We start from the raw sequence: 15,296 nt of genomic DNA, 5'->3' as shown, positions 1-15,296 counted from the left end.
GTCCAGACCGCTACCCCCAACAGCCCCAGTCAGAGAATGGGAAAAGCCCCAAGGGCCTTGGTCAAGAATCCACATTGATTTTGCTGGCCCTTTCACGCCAAACTTCCTAGTGGTTGGTGGATGCATTTTCCAAATGGTTGGAGATCATATGAAGTCCACCACAGCCGAAGCAGTAATCGCAACCCCTGCGCCACCTATTCGCAATCACGGGTTGCGGACACTCTGGTGTCCGACAATGGGCCCCAATTCACGGCAGCCCAGTTTGAAGAGTACCTGGCAGAGGAAGGCATCCGACATGCCCTCTCTGCACCTTTCCACCCTGCGTCGAATGGCCTTGCAGAGCGTTCCGTCCGGTGCGCTAAGGAGGCATTGTCCAGGCTCAAGCCAGGTGACTGGCAAACAAAATAGACTTTTCCTGGCCGTCCAGCACAGAACCCCAAGCACAGCCACTGGAAAAAGCCCAGCCGAATTGCTAATGGGACGGAAACTCCGGTGCCCGCTTGACCGTTTGAACCCCCATTACACACCCGAGGGTTACAAGGGGGAACTAGAAAAGACAAGGGAAATGAGCATTCATTCATTCATTTTATTTTGTCAAATACATATTAAATAATTATATAAATATAAGCATGAATTGAATACATAAAAGGAATACAACTAAAGGGAACATTAGGACAGGGACGGTGGAGAGCTGGTGCTCTTATGCACGCCTTACAGACCTCTTAGGAATGGGGTGAGGTCAATACTAGATAGTCTTTGGTTAAGGCTTTGGGGATTTTGGGAAGAGACCACAGAGTCAGGTAGCACATTCAGGCATTAACAACTCTGTTACTGAAGTCACATTTTCTGCAATCTAGATTGGAGGTTCACTTTAAGTTTGAATCTATTGTGTTCTCGTGTATTGTTGTGGTTGAAGCTGAAGTAGTCATTGATAGGAAGTACATTGTAGCAGATAATTTTATGAGCTATGCTCAGGTCATACCAAAAGTAGTTCTAAATTTTCTAAAGCTGGGAATCCTCCTTCCCCCTTTTGCACTTTTATTGTTTTTCGTTCAAATAAATATTCATGTTATTTTACTTGGCTCTATCTTTATTTTTTACATTGACCAGTAGCTGCCTCATTTCCCACCCTCGGCTTATACTCGAGTCAATAGTTTTTCCCAGTTTTTGTGGTAAAATTAGGTGCCTCGGCTTATATTCGGATCGGCTTATACTCGAGTATATACGGTAATTCATATTCCTATATCCCACATTAAGCAACTTAGAAATGCATAACTCTGTTCATAGGTTTATTACTACCAGTATTATCATATATATGCACATGTTTATCAACTAATATTAATCTGTTAAGATCTTGGAACAAAGTCTTAACCTTTCATCTCCCAGTATGCATTTTTAATTCAAACTAATTTGTGAAAGATATTTTTTCATTAGCATTCATCTTTCCAGGATATTGAAATTCAATCTTTGAGAGGTCCCTGTACTTTCAGACTGGAATAGAAAAGATGATTTCTTAAACTATGGCTTTTCCCATCATGGATTACTGTAATGAGAAAAGATGTACCCAATAATATGTTCTGTAAGTAGCATATTTTCTCACTGGGAATTTCTCAAAATTTTAGAAGCTCTCCCAAGGCTGGAAATGGTGATGTTTTATCCTCCACTATTTTCTATTCCATAGTTGTACTTCTGATGTCTTTTCCAATCCTTCTAAAGTTACTTCAAATCCATATCCCTGGAGTCTAACCTCCTTGCATGATTCATCTTGTACCTGCTTACAGACAAAGACTTAAAACCACAAAACCAACAATTAAATCAGTGAAGACCTGGACGGAAGAGGCAAAATTAAAGCTGCAGGCATGCTTTGACTGCACTGATTGGAATATCTTTGAAGATACCTCTGCAGACCTGGATGAACTCACAGATACTGTAACATCATATGTCAGCTTCTGTGAAGACCTATGTGTACCTACAAGTAACTTGCGAATATATAGTAACAACAAACCTTGGTTCACACCTAAACTTAAGCAGCTACGACATTCCAAAGAGGAAGCCTACAGAAAAGGTGATAAAATGCTGTACAATCAGGCCAGAAATGCACTAACAAGGAGATCAGAGCAGCAAAAGAAGCTACTCTGAAAAGCTAAAGAATCAATTTACAGCAAATCAACCAGCAAACTTGTGGAAAACTCTTAAAAACATCACTGGCCATGGCAATCCTCACTCCCAGGCTGAACGTAATCAACTACTGGCAGATGTCCTCTATGAGTCTTACTGCAGGTTTGAGAGGAAACTACAGCCACCTATCTCCACAACCCCATCTCAGACACACCAACAACAGCCAAGCCTCCTACAACAGACCCCACTTCATTTGGTCCAGAACCCCTGGTGATCACAGAAAAGGAAGTGCAGGACCTATTTCACTGTCAAAAGCCAGGAAAAGCTCCAGGCCTAGACAATATGACACCTTGTTGCTTAAAAGTCTGTGCTGACCAATTGGCCCCATCTTCACCCATATTTTCAATAAATCACTAGAGATGTGCTATGTTCCTTCTTGCTTCAAACGCTCTACCATCATCCCAGTGCCAAGAAGCCCACCATCAAGGAACTGAATGACTACAGACCAGTTGCTTTAACATCTGTAGTCATGAAAACCTTTGAAAGGCTAGTGCTTTCCTCCCAGAATTCTCAGCCAGCTTTAAGGTTGGAGACCTCATTTTGATAGCAGGTAAAACTGACCAAAAGGTCCATGTATGTATCCTTCCTCAGCTAAGAATCTGCTCTGTTCCATTGAACTAGCTGCTATATTTTCAATCCTTTTAGGCTCTCAGAAGAATTGGAGGAGACAGTCCTTATATGTGCTGATTCCTGAAGAAGATTGAATATTCCAACACATCTAGAAGATACCAGGTTGGGGAAAGCTGTCCTAAAATTTAAGTAAGATTTGTGAAATTGTATCAAGTTTATCAACTTGTTAGTTCTTTTTGGTCACGGAAATAAATATGTGTCTTCTCAAGTTAACACTCCACAAAAGTGTTAATTTTCTAACGCCTTTGATTTCTGAATATCTGAAGAGAGTTAGCTTGGAGAAGGCTACATAAGTATACTTTTGGTTCTAGAATATGTAGTACAAGGAAGATATAAAATGTGATAAAAAGAATAATTTGTGTGATATAGAAGAAAACAATATTTATTGTTTAATTAATAATGGCAAGGCCTCAAAATTTATAAAGTTTTTTCCTCAAGCTTGCTATTTTAGAATCCAGGAAATTAAGATTTAAGTGCTGATATCCAGAACCACCTTCTTAACTGAAACATTTTATCAACCCTCTTTTGTGTTACTATAATGTCCTTTTCCCTCAAATATTGTAGAGAGAAATTAGCCATGAGCTAATCCTCACATTCCATTTACCACAGCAATAGGTGCATGGCTGTTTTTTATGAATGGGTATCGTATGTCTTCAGGTCTCAAGCAAGCCTGTGTTATGAGAGCCTGCAGTCATCTACTGAAATCCTTCCTTTTTTCCTGATGTAGGTTTTTACCATATGAACAATGTAATGTTTCAGTGATGAGGCTGGCAATTGCATCAGGGACATACTCCCAGTTCCTATTGACTACAGATACCCTTCCCCATTTGGTCACTGCCTTATTCCTTCATTTGGTCTTGGGCTGCAAGAAAGACTGTATAACTTGTACCATCAGACTTGTTGGCCTGATTCCCCCACTTTTTTTTTTTTTTTACCATAGGACATCAATTTTCAAGATCAATAGTTGCAGGAGATTAATCAATATTCTGTTAATGGTTAGTGCAATGCACTGAGGAACAGGCAGGAAGGAACAGTTAAGACTACTCTGTCTTGATTGACAGGTTATTTTTATTTTGAACAAAAGATTATCTCCTAGGATACAGTCTTACAGCAAAAAAGAAAAAGAATTGGATCATTCTGAAGCACAGAGACATAAAACGGAAACTGGAGAGACCACCTGGAATACTTCCCACTATATATTATGAAAATTGAATTAATTAGTTTTGGTACACCAAAAAGAAATGCAGGCTGAGTGGGATAAGGATGCTAGAGAATCATTAATTGCTACCTTAAATTGCATTAAATTGTGTAGGAGTGGCAACACTGTTGGCCTCATTGCTGAAGCTAGACTGTGAAGACACACTGCTGACACAAAAATACAAAAGCATATAACATGGTGATCAGGCTGGATCTACTAGCACATGAGAAATCTAATTAGTTGAAGCAGCATGAGATTAGTGATTAGAATAGCCTTCTTCAGCCAGATGATTGCACCATCAACTGAGATGGACTACATTCACTGGTTACTGATAGTGATTGGAGTTGTAGCTACCAAGTATGGGAAGGCTGAGTTAAAATATAGCTGCAGAATTTATTGAGTGAACTCTCATTCTAATTTACCTCATGACTTCTACATGGATGGCTGAGACGACTTCTACACTTTTGAGTATCGTGGTGAAAATGATTAAAATGTGGTATGCATTGAATAAATAATAATTCATATTCCTATATCCCACATTAAGCAACTTAGAAATGCATAACTCTGTTCATAGGTTTATTACTACCAGTATTATCATATATATGCACATGTTTATCAACTAATATTAATCTGTTAAGATCTTGGAACAAAGTCTTAACCTTTCATCTCCCAGTATGCATTTTTAATTCAAACTAATTTGTGAAAGATATTTTTTCATTAGCTTTTAGCTCTCATCTTTCCAGGATATTGAAATTCAATCTTTGAGAGGTCCCTGTACTTTCAGACTGGAATAGAAAAGATGATTTCTTAAACTATGGCTTTTCCCATCATGGATTACTGTAATGAGAAAAGATGTACCCAATAATATGTTCTGTAAGTAGCATATTTTCTCACTGGGAATTTCTCAAAATTTTAGAAGCTCTCCCAAGGCTGGAAATGGTGATGTTTTATCCTCCACTATTTTCTATTCCATAGTTGTACTTCTGATGTCTTTTCCAATCCTTCTAAAATTACTTCAAATCCATATCCCTGGAGTCTAACCTCCTTGCATGATTCACCTTGTACCTGCTTACAGACAAAGACTTAAAACCACAAAACCAACAATTAAATCAGTGAAGACCTGGACGGAAGAGGCAAAATTAAAGCTGCAGGCATGCTTTGACTGCACTGATTGGAATATCTTTGAAGATACCTCTGCAGACCTGGATGAACTCACAGATACTGTAACATCATATGTCAGCTTCTGTGAAGACCTATGTGTACCTACAAGTAACTTGCGAATATATAGTAACAACAAACCTTGGTTCACACCTAAACTTAAGCAGCTACGACATTCCAAAGAGGAAGCCTACAGAAAAGGTGATAAAATGCTGTACAATAAGGCCAGAAATGCACTAACAAGGGAGATCAGAGCAGCAAAAAGAAGCTACTCTGAAAAGCTAAAGAATCAGTTTTCAGCAAATGAACCAGCAAACATGTGGAAAACTCTTAAAAATATCACTGGCTATGGCAAACCTCCTTCCCAGGCTGAAGGTAATCAACAACTGGCAGATGACCTGAATGAGTTTTACTGCAGGTTTGAAAGGAAACTACAGCCACCTATCTCCACAACACCCATCTCAGACACACCAACAACAGCCAAGCCTCCTACAACTGACCCCATTTCATTGGGTTCACAACCCCTAGTGATCACAGAAAAGGAAGTGCAGGACCTATTTCACAGACAAGAGCCAGGAAAAGCTCCAGGCCCAGACAAGATAATCCTTCTTGCTTAAAAGTCTGTGCTGACCAATTGGCCCCCATCTTCACCCATATTTTCAATAAATCACTAGAGATGTGCTATGTTCCTTCTTGCTTCAAACGCTCTACCATCATCCCAGTGCCAAAGAAGCCCACCATCAAGGAACTGAATGACTACAGACCAGTTGCTTTAACATCTGTAGTCATGAAAAGCTTTGAAAGACTAGTGCTTTCCTACTTGAAAACCATCACGGATCCGCTGTTAAACCCTTGCAATTTGCATACCGAGCAAATAGATCAACAGATGAAGCTGTTAATATGGCTCTGCACTACATCCTACAACATCTTGAGTCTCCAAAGACCTATGCAAGGGTCCTTTTTGTAGACTTTAGTTCAGCATTCAATACCATCATTCCAGACATTCTTCTAACTAAGCTAAACCAGCTACAGGTACCGGAACAGACTTGTAAGTGGATCACAAGCTTCCTACCAAACAGGAAGCAGCAGGTGAAGCTAACCAAGATCACATCAAATACCTGTACAATTAGCACAGGGGCCCCCCAAGGCTGTGTGCTCTCCCCACTTCTCTTCTCTCTATATACCAATGACTGCATCTCCAACGATCCATCTGTTAAGCTACTGAAGTTCGCAGATGACACGACAGTGATTGGTCTCATTCGAGACAATGACAAATCCGCATATAGACGAGAGGTCGAACGACTAGCCTTGTGGTGCAACCAAAACAATCTGGAACTGAACACACTCAAAACCGTAGAAATGGTGGTAGACTTTAGTAGAAACCCTGTTGTGTCTTGCCCGCCCTCAGAGCAGCCGGGGCCTTCTTATCTGCTCCCGAACACGGAGGAATGTATGCCTCCCGGCCCCAGTCCTGGCTCCATGCCCAGACAAACTGCAGAAGAAGGAGCACTTCCCGGCCCCAGCCCTGACTCCATGCCCAGGCAAACGGAGCAGCTAGACCCCTCCCCCTCCTCCACAGCATGTTAGCCTGAGGAGGGTTTATTACCAACAGCTGATTGGAGTGACCCTCGCATCAGAAGATTGGATAGGCGGAGGCAACAGAAGGAAGGGAGGGGCATGCCTTAATGAGTGCTGAGTCATGGAGCCACACCCCATGGCCTATATAAAGGATCTGCTTTCTGGCAGTCTCTGAGTCAGGCAAAAGTCAAACTTATCTTGCTGAAGTCACTTACTGGTCTCCTGCCTGCTCTGAGGAATTTGCTAGGACTTTGGGCAGAGCTGCAGAGGCAAGCCTGATTCGGATTTCCCTGACCCAGCCGTCAGCGGAGGAGTGGGACACGACAAACCCTTCCATACTTCCACCTCTCACAATACTAGACAACACAGTATCAACAGTAGAAACCTTTAAATTTCTAGGTTCTATCATATCGCAAGATCTAAAATGGACAGCTAACATCAAAAACATCATCAAAAAAGGACAACAAAGAATGTTCTTTCTGCGCCAACTCAGTAAGCTCAAACTGCCCAAGGAACTGCTGATTCAGTTCTACAGAGGAATTATTGAGTCTGTCATTTGCACCTCTATAACTGTCTGGTTCGGTTCTGCAACCCAACAAGAAAGACACAGACTTCAGAGGATAATTCGAACTGCAGAAAAAATAATTGCTACCAACCTCCCTTCCATTGAGGACCTGTATACTGCACGAATCAGAAGAGGGCCGTGAAAATATTTACAGATCCCTCACATCCAGGACATAAACTGTTTCAACTCCTACCCTCAAAACGACGGTATAGAGCACTGCACAACAGAACAACTAGACACAAGAACAGTTTTTTCCCGAAGGCCATCACTCTGCTAAACGAATAATTCCCTCAACACTGTCAAACTATTTACTAAATCTGCACTACTGTTAATCTTCTCATAGTTCCCATCACTAATCTCTTTCCACTTATGACTGTATGACTGTAACTTTGTTGCTGGCAATCCTTATGATTTATATTGATATATTGACCATCATTTGTGTTGTAAATGTTGTACCTTGATGAAGGTATCTTTTCTTTTATGTACACTGAGTGCATATGCACCAAGACAAATTCCTTGTGTGTCCAATCACACTTGGCCAATAAAAATTCTATTCTATTCTATTCTATATTTGTCTTCTTCAGATCAATGGCTGAGTTAATGTACAAATGTCCTAAGTCATAACAAAAACTCTGCCTGTGTCCAGGATATAAAATGCTCTACTGTAGTGCTACATATATCCTCCAATATGCTCCTTTTGTTAGACCCTTTTTAACATATGCTACAGGGCATGAGTTGCAAAGTTTTATGTCAGCTGAAACCATCTCAGGCACTGCCCCTTACAAGCAGCTTGTCCCAGTGGGAATACACTGACGATTTCTTGAAGGTAGGTACACATAACATCTTCTATTGGTTGACATATAGGCTACCCATCTTTGTTTTTTGCTACACAAAGAAAACAAAAATGTTGCTAATTTTTGATGATTCAAGTGCTGCTGTCCAGTGTAATTGCCATCCTTGATTTTCTTGTAGACAAGTGTGTCTTCTCCCACAGGCTATTGTGCTGGAATGACTCCCCCCTTTAATAACAGTCAGATAAAGAGACAGAGCAAGGACAAGAGGCTCAGAAGAAACCTTCCTGGTTTCTCTGACTGTAAAGGAATTGGGGGGGGGGAGAACTGTACCTTCAGACTTGCAAGATTCTGTCAATGTAGCTTTACAATAAAGTAGAATTAGCACATCTGTTGTGATTCCTATCTGGTTTACCCTGCAAGACTGACAGAATGACTGAAATTATTTCTGTTCATATTGTGATTTACTATTAGCTTTATCTGACACACATACTGAATCGGTTAACACACATATGGCCCTTCCCAGTTATTCCCAGAGAAGGTTGTTCGATGTACTATCTGTACCATAGTCTGACAGGAAATAATGAGTCCACTTTTGCAACTAGGAATACTTCTTTGCGTTCTGCTTTTGAAGTAGCTTAGGCATAAAATCAGTTTGAATTACACTATCCATTATAATTTATTTTCAAAGTACGTAGCCTGTTCTTTTTTTCTTCCAAAACTGAATAGGATATCAACTCAGTTTAAACCCTGCCACAGATGCTTCTAACACATGCTTGCTGTACCAATAGAGAGTGTCTACATAAACAGTGGGGTGATAAATACTTGGCAATTTTTAGTAATGATTTTGCTTCAAGAATATTTTTGTTCAAGATCACTGTCTAGTTCCAAAGGTTTTTATTTTATTTTTTATTTTGTCACAACAGTATATATAAGCATAAGCATGAAACAACCATACAACATATAAGCGTATATATAATGAAAGGAAGCAATAGGACAGGAATGGTAGGCACTTTTGTGCTCTTATGCACGCCCCTTATAGTCCTTTTAGGAATGGGGTGAGGTCAATGGTAGACAGTTTTTGGTTAATTTGGGTTATTTGGGACTATAAAAACAATTACTGTAAATATGTACACTCAGACCCAAATGGGGTGATAATTTTTTTATCACCCCACCCCCCACCCCACCCAAAAAAATACCATCTGTTTCTCACAGAAATTATTACTGATGAGAGAAATACCTATACAAAACTCAATTCCAGGGCTCTTTCTTACTACATCTTAACCAGCCACACTGCTTATTACTAGTTTTTATAGTGCGGTCCTATGAACCAGAAGGTCAAAAGCCTCTATTTTAAGTCTATCAAATCATAATCTTCTTTCTCTGTGAAAAGCCAGTACAATATGTGTGAATTCTTGATTAGGAAAGCACTTGCAAGATTTCATTACATCATCAGCTCCTTTCTCATTTGTCTGGTAGGCAACAATAGGTATGGCTTGCTCACTGCAGCTAATCAATGTTTGAGAGATACATTCTGTATTGCAGGACCTTAGCAGTGAGTCGTCTTGGAATTGAATGATTTGATTGTCAGCCATTCTAGATTACTTGGCTGAGTGAAGTTAACTTAATCTTGGCCATGACTGATTGAGTTTGGAGGTAACTTTAAGCCTCTGTGAGTTACCGGTAATTACTTAGGTCAATTAATTCCTATTTGCTGTACCTATTACATACATATTATATGTGTTGTAAGAACAAGACCTGAGGATGTGACCCTACTCTGTTACTTGGACACCTGAGAACCCTTTTGGATACAATTGATTGGATAGATCAATACAGTAGAGAACTTCATTTATTTTTACTTCCTATCCAAGTAAAATCTGGCAGCTCCTTGGGGGAAAAATTGGCTGATACTATTGTTTTCAGGGAATGTAACATATGGTGTAGCTATGACTGAGATTAAGAAGCGTATTCCTCCATTTTATTAAAATATTAGATAAAAGTCCTGATTGCATGATGAAATGGTAGGACCATTTGTTATTGCCCATGAGTTATGGAAGATAGGAGTTTCAAATCTAAGGGGACTAAATGGTGCAAAGCATAAGGAGAGGTGAGGTGAAGAGGGGAAAGGGAAGGGAAGGGGAGAGGAAAAGAGAGAGGAAAGGAAAGGAAAGATGTAAAAGATCTGAATTATTTGTTGATACAACATATTTTTTAGGGCCATCTGACTCCATAATGGCTCTGGGCAGCTTAACAATTAAAAAAGGAAGTAAGATCAGTATCAAAAGGGAACAATGAAAACTCTTCCTCACACTCCTGAACCAAAAGGGGTCCATCAACCACCTTTGGCCATGCCTTGAGGAAAAAGCCAACTTTTCAAGATTTGTTTAAAAGCGCAAAGGATAATGGACTATTTGGATTTCTTGGGGATGTTATTCCACAAGGCAGTGGCAGTGATAGAGGAAGCACACTTCCTAGTCTTGCTAGATGATATTGTTTAATCAACGGGACCAAGAGCATATTAATTCATCTGGTATACAGGGTGCACAGAAAACAAGATCAGAAGCAGGTCTGGTCTCATGCAGTATAAATGAAGGTGATTTGTAACAACTAAAATGTGCGTCATTAAGTATGAATTCTATTGTAGTGGGTGTACATGAAAGTAGGAGTTGCTTTGTTGATGATAGTTGCCTGTTATGATCCACTGAATAGTGATAATAGCAGAGATTATCTAGTCATGATTTTATCATGGGAGACATTATGCAATATTATGAATGACTAAGATTGGGGAAAATGTTATTCTGCAAGGTGAACATGGATGGATGGGTAGGTCAGAGAATACAGAAGTGTTGGGCCATTTAGAAATTTAAAAATGGGATTTTCATATATGCTCTAGTCATAATTCTATTCTTGTTTATGCAAGACAAGGGAATGAATATCAATCTAAAAGTGTAATTAATTTCAGGATTCATCATGAAATATGGAGTAAATTAGTGAAATATGCAAAAATGATATGCTTCTGAATGTGAAACATCATTTCTTGGCAATGTCAAGAATGGTCTTGCAAAAAAATGAGTTTGGGGAAAAATGAAAATAGAATACCTGCAGAAAGAAAAGGTATACGTTCTATGTGACAAAGGATTATTAGATGATAGATTAATCTCCCAGTGGAATGAAGGAAGAATTGACATAAGGAAATATGATGTGGAAATTGCTTGGAAGAGACTGAAAAAATCATATTACAGAAGTATAGGGAGTTATGCCAGTGGGAAATGGTGGAATGATGAAATAAAAGATGATGTAAATATTATTTAAAAGACTGCTGCAAAATGAAGATGAGGGAAAGTTGTATTACAGAAAAACAATAGCTGTGAAGATTATAGCCAAGTAGAACAAGGTATAGTTATCATTTTAAAAAAGCAGAGAAAATTCAAGGTGATTTTAATAGACATTGATAAAAATATTTTGGAAGGGGAACAAAGGATTGTTTTTGTTTGTGGTGAAAATAACATTTTGAGGATGCTGATTATGTGAAAGTCCATTAATGGCATACATTCACTTCCTTTTCTCCTAAGAAACAAATATTTCTCTGGAAAACTACAATGTACACAGCAAATGAGGAAAGATCTATGTATGGTAATCCTTATCTATGAAATTTCTCTCTGCCCCATCATCTCAGAAGAACCTTTTTAAATTGCATTAAGATTACAGAAAATAATAATTTATTTATTTATTTATTTATTTATTTTTCATATTTATATACCGCCCTATCTCCCTAGGGACTCAGGGCGGTTCACAGGCAATTAAAAATACATATAAATACAAACTAAAATGACAATTAAAAAACTTATTCTATAGCCGAATTATTAAAAAACAGTATAAATACTAAAAACCCATTTAAAACCAGTAAATTTAAAATCTAATCCAGTCCCGCGCAGATGAATAAGTGTGTTTTAAGCTCGCGAAAGGTTGAAGTCCGGAAGTTGAAGTCCTGGAGGAGTTCGTTCAGAGGTGGGAGCCCCCACAGAGAAGGCCCTTCCCCTGGGTGTCGCCAGACGACACTGCCTAGTTGACGGCACCCTGAGGAGTCCCTCTCTGTGAGAGCGCACGGGTCGGTGAGAGGTATTCGGTAGCAGTAGGCGGTCCCGTAAATAGCCCGGCCCTATGCCATGGAGCGCTTTAAAGATGGTCACCAAAACCTTGAAGCGCACCCGGAAGGCCACAGGTAGCCAGTGCAGTCTGCGCAGGATAGGTGTCACACGGGAGCCACGAGGGGCTCCCTCTATCACCCGCGCAGCTGCATTCTGGACTAACTGGAGCCTCCGGGTGCACCTCAAGGGGAGCCCCATGTGGAGAGCATTGCAGTAATCCAGACGAGACATCACGAGGGCGTGAGTGACCGTGCATAAGGCATCCCGGTCTAGAAAGGGGCGTAACTGGCACACCAGGCGAACCTGGTGGAAAGCTCTCCTGGAGACGGCCGTCAAATGGTCTTCAAAAGACAACCGTTCATCCAGGAGGACGCCCAGGTTGCACACCCTCTCCATCGGGGCCAATGACTCGCCCCCAACAGTCAGCCGAGGACTCAGCTGACTGTACCGGGATGCCGGCATCCACAGCCACTCTGTCTTGGAGGGATTGAGCTTGAGCCTGTTTCTCCCCATCCAGACCCGTACGGCTTCCAAACACCGGGACAGCACTTCGATAGCTTCATTGGGGTGGCCCGGTGTGGAAAAGTACAGCTGGTATCAGCGTACAGCTGGTACCTCACATAATCTCTCTTTATATGCACAGTGAGGCCATACTTGGAATACTATGAGCAATTCTGGTCACCATGATACAGAAGAGATGTTGAAGCTCTTAAAACAAGTGCAGAGAAGAGAATGCTTAAGGGAGACCTGATAGCAGTCTTCCAATGTTTGAAGTGTTGTCTCAGGGAAAAGTGTGTTGATTTATTTTCTCCATAGCACTTGAGAGTAAAGAAGAAGTAATAGGTGGAAGTTCATCAGAAAGAGATCCAACCTGGAAATAAGGAGGAATTTCCTACCAATGAAAATGATTAATTGATGAAATGTCTTGCCTCCCTGATTCATGGGTGCCACTCCATTGTTGGAGGTTTTCAAGAAAAGATTGGATAACCATTTGTCTGGGATGGTATAAGGACTCCTGCACTTGGGCAGGAGGTTGGACTAGAAGACCTCCAAAGTCCCTTTCATCCCTATGAGACTATGATTACTATAAGCATGTTCTACTACTAAAAATATGAACTCTTTTAATCTCTCATCTGCAGTCTTTTCTTCTTTTTAAATTGCACTAAGATATTGTAAATTTATTTATTTATTTATTTATTTATTAAATTTGTATACCGCCCTTCTCCCGAAGGACTCAGGGCGGTTCACAGCCAAGTAAAATAGACAATACAATATAAATACAATTAAAATACAATTAAAAAACTTATTAAAATTGGCCACAATTAAAATTTGAGACTAAAACCCATTAAAAAACCCATAAACTTAAAAACTAACCCAGGCCAGCGCAGATAAATAAGTAAGTTTTAAGCTCGCGGCGAAAGGTTCGGAGGTCCGGAAGTTGACGAAGTCCTGGGGGGAGTTCGTTCCAGAGGGCGGGAGCCCCCACAGAGAAGGCCCTTCCCCTGGGTGTCGCCAGGCGACACTGTCGCCCCCACGGCACCCTGAGAGTCCCCTCTGTGAGAGCGCACGGGTCGGTGAGAGGTATTCGGTAGCAGCAGGCGGTCCCGTAAGTAACCCGGCCCTATGCCATGGAGCGCTTTAAAGACGTTCACCAACACCTTGAAGTGCACCCGGAAGGCCACAGGCAGCCAGTGCAGTCTGCGCAGGATAGGTGTCACTCGGGAGCCACGAGGGCTCCCTCTATCACCAGCAGCTGCATTCTGGACTAACTGCAGCCTCCGGATGCCCCTCAAGGGAGCCCCATGTGAGAGCATTGCAGTAATCCAGGCGAGGCGTCACAAGGCGTGAGTGACTGTGCACAAGGCATCCCGGTCTAGAAAGGGGCGCAACTGGCGCACCAGGCGAACCTGGTGGAAAGCTCTCCTGGAGACGGCTGTCAGGTGGTCTTCAAAAGACAGCCGTTCATCCAGGAGAACGCCCAGATTGCGCACCCTCTCCATCGGGGCCAATGACTCGCTCCCGACAGTCAGCCGCGGACTCAGCTGCCTGTACCGGGATGCCGGCATCCACAGCCACTCCGTCTTGGAGGGATTGAGCTTGAGCCTGTTTCTCCCCATCCAGACCCGTACGGCTTCCAAACACCGGGACAGCACTTCGATAGCTTCATTGGGGTGGCCCGGTGTGGAAAAGTACAGCTGGGTGTCATCAGCGTACAGCTGGTACCTCACACCGTAACCACTGATGATCTCACCCAGCGGCTTCATATAGATGTTGAACAGAAGGGGCGAGAGAATCGACCCCTGCGGCACCCCACAAGTGAGGCGCCGGGTGCGACCTCTGCCCCGTCAACACCGTCTGCGACGGTCGGAGAGATAGGAGGAGAACCACCGATAAACGGTGCCTCCACTCCCAATCCCCCAACCGGCGCAGCAGGATACCATGGTCGATGGTATCAAAAGCCGCTGAGAGGTCTAATAGGACCAGGGCAGAGGAATAACCCTGTCCCTGGCCCTCCAGAGATCATCCACCAACGCGACCAAAGCCGTCTCAGTGCTGTAACCGGGCGGAAGCCGGACTGGAGCAGGTCCAGATAGACAGTTTCCTCCAGGTGCAGGGGAACTGATATGCCACCATACTCTCTACAACCTTCGCGAGCGGGTTGGAACCGACGATAATTACCTAAAACAGCGGGTCAGGAAGGCTTCTTGAGGAGGGCCTCACCACCGCCTCTTTCAAGGCGGCGGAAGACTCCCTCCAACAAGGAAGCACTCGTAATCCCCTGGAGCCAGCCTCGTGTCACCTCCTGAGTGGCCAGCACCAGCCAGGAGGGGCACGGGTCCAGTAAACACGTGGTGGCATTCAATCTACCCAGCAACCTGTCCATGTCCTCGGGAGTCACAGGGTCAAACTCATCCCAAACAACATCACCAAGACCGCCCTCAGATGCCCCGTCCGAATCGCCACAATTTTGGTCCAGACCGTCCCTAAGCTGAACGATTTTATCGTATAGATAACCGTTAAACTCCTCAGCACGTCCCTGCAACGGGTCA

At 42.1% G+C, this 15,296-nt stretch overlaps 1 protein-coding gene across 1 annotated transcript; it reads left to right on the top strand.

Moving 5' to 3' along the window:
• The first annotated feature begins 4,791 nt into the window (after positions 1–4,791).
• LOC131200422 (uncharacterized) lies at positions 4,792–6,000 on the top strand. The gene is made up of 2 exons (XM_058187122.1): positions 4,792–4,879; positions 4,982–6,000. The coding sequence occupies exon 2, from the start codon at positions 5,056–5,058 to the stop codon at positions 5,779–5,781; it is 726 nt and encodes a 241-aa protein (XP_058043105.1). The 5' UTR covers positions 4,792–4,879; positions 4,982–5,055; the 3' UTR covers positions 5,782–6,000.
• The last annotated feature ends 9,296 nt before the right edge of the window (positions 6,001–15,296 follow it).

Source organism: Ahaetulla prasina, chromosome 6, assembly GCF_028640845.1.
Source record: "Ahaetulla prasina isolate Xishuangbanna chromosome 6, ASM2864084v1, whole genome shotgun sequence".
In the NCBI taxonomy this organism is placed as follows: Eukaryota; Metazoa; Chordata; class Lepidosauria; order Squamata; family Colubridae; genus Ahaetulla; species Ahaetulla prasina.
This window is presented reverse-complemented; position numbering and strand designations above follow the sequence as displayed.

Bases quoted from the DNA above. Each gene is read 5' to 3' on its own strand.
- LOC131200422 (XM_058187122.1), top strand. From the start codon at position 5,056: ATGATTCACCTTGTACCTGCTTACAGACAAAGACTTAAAACCACAAAA.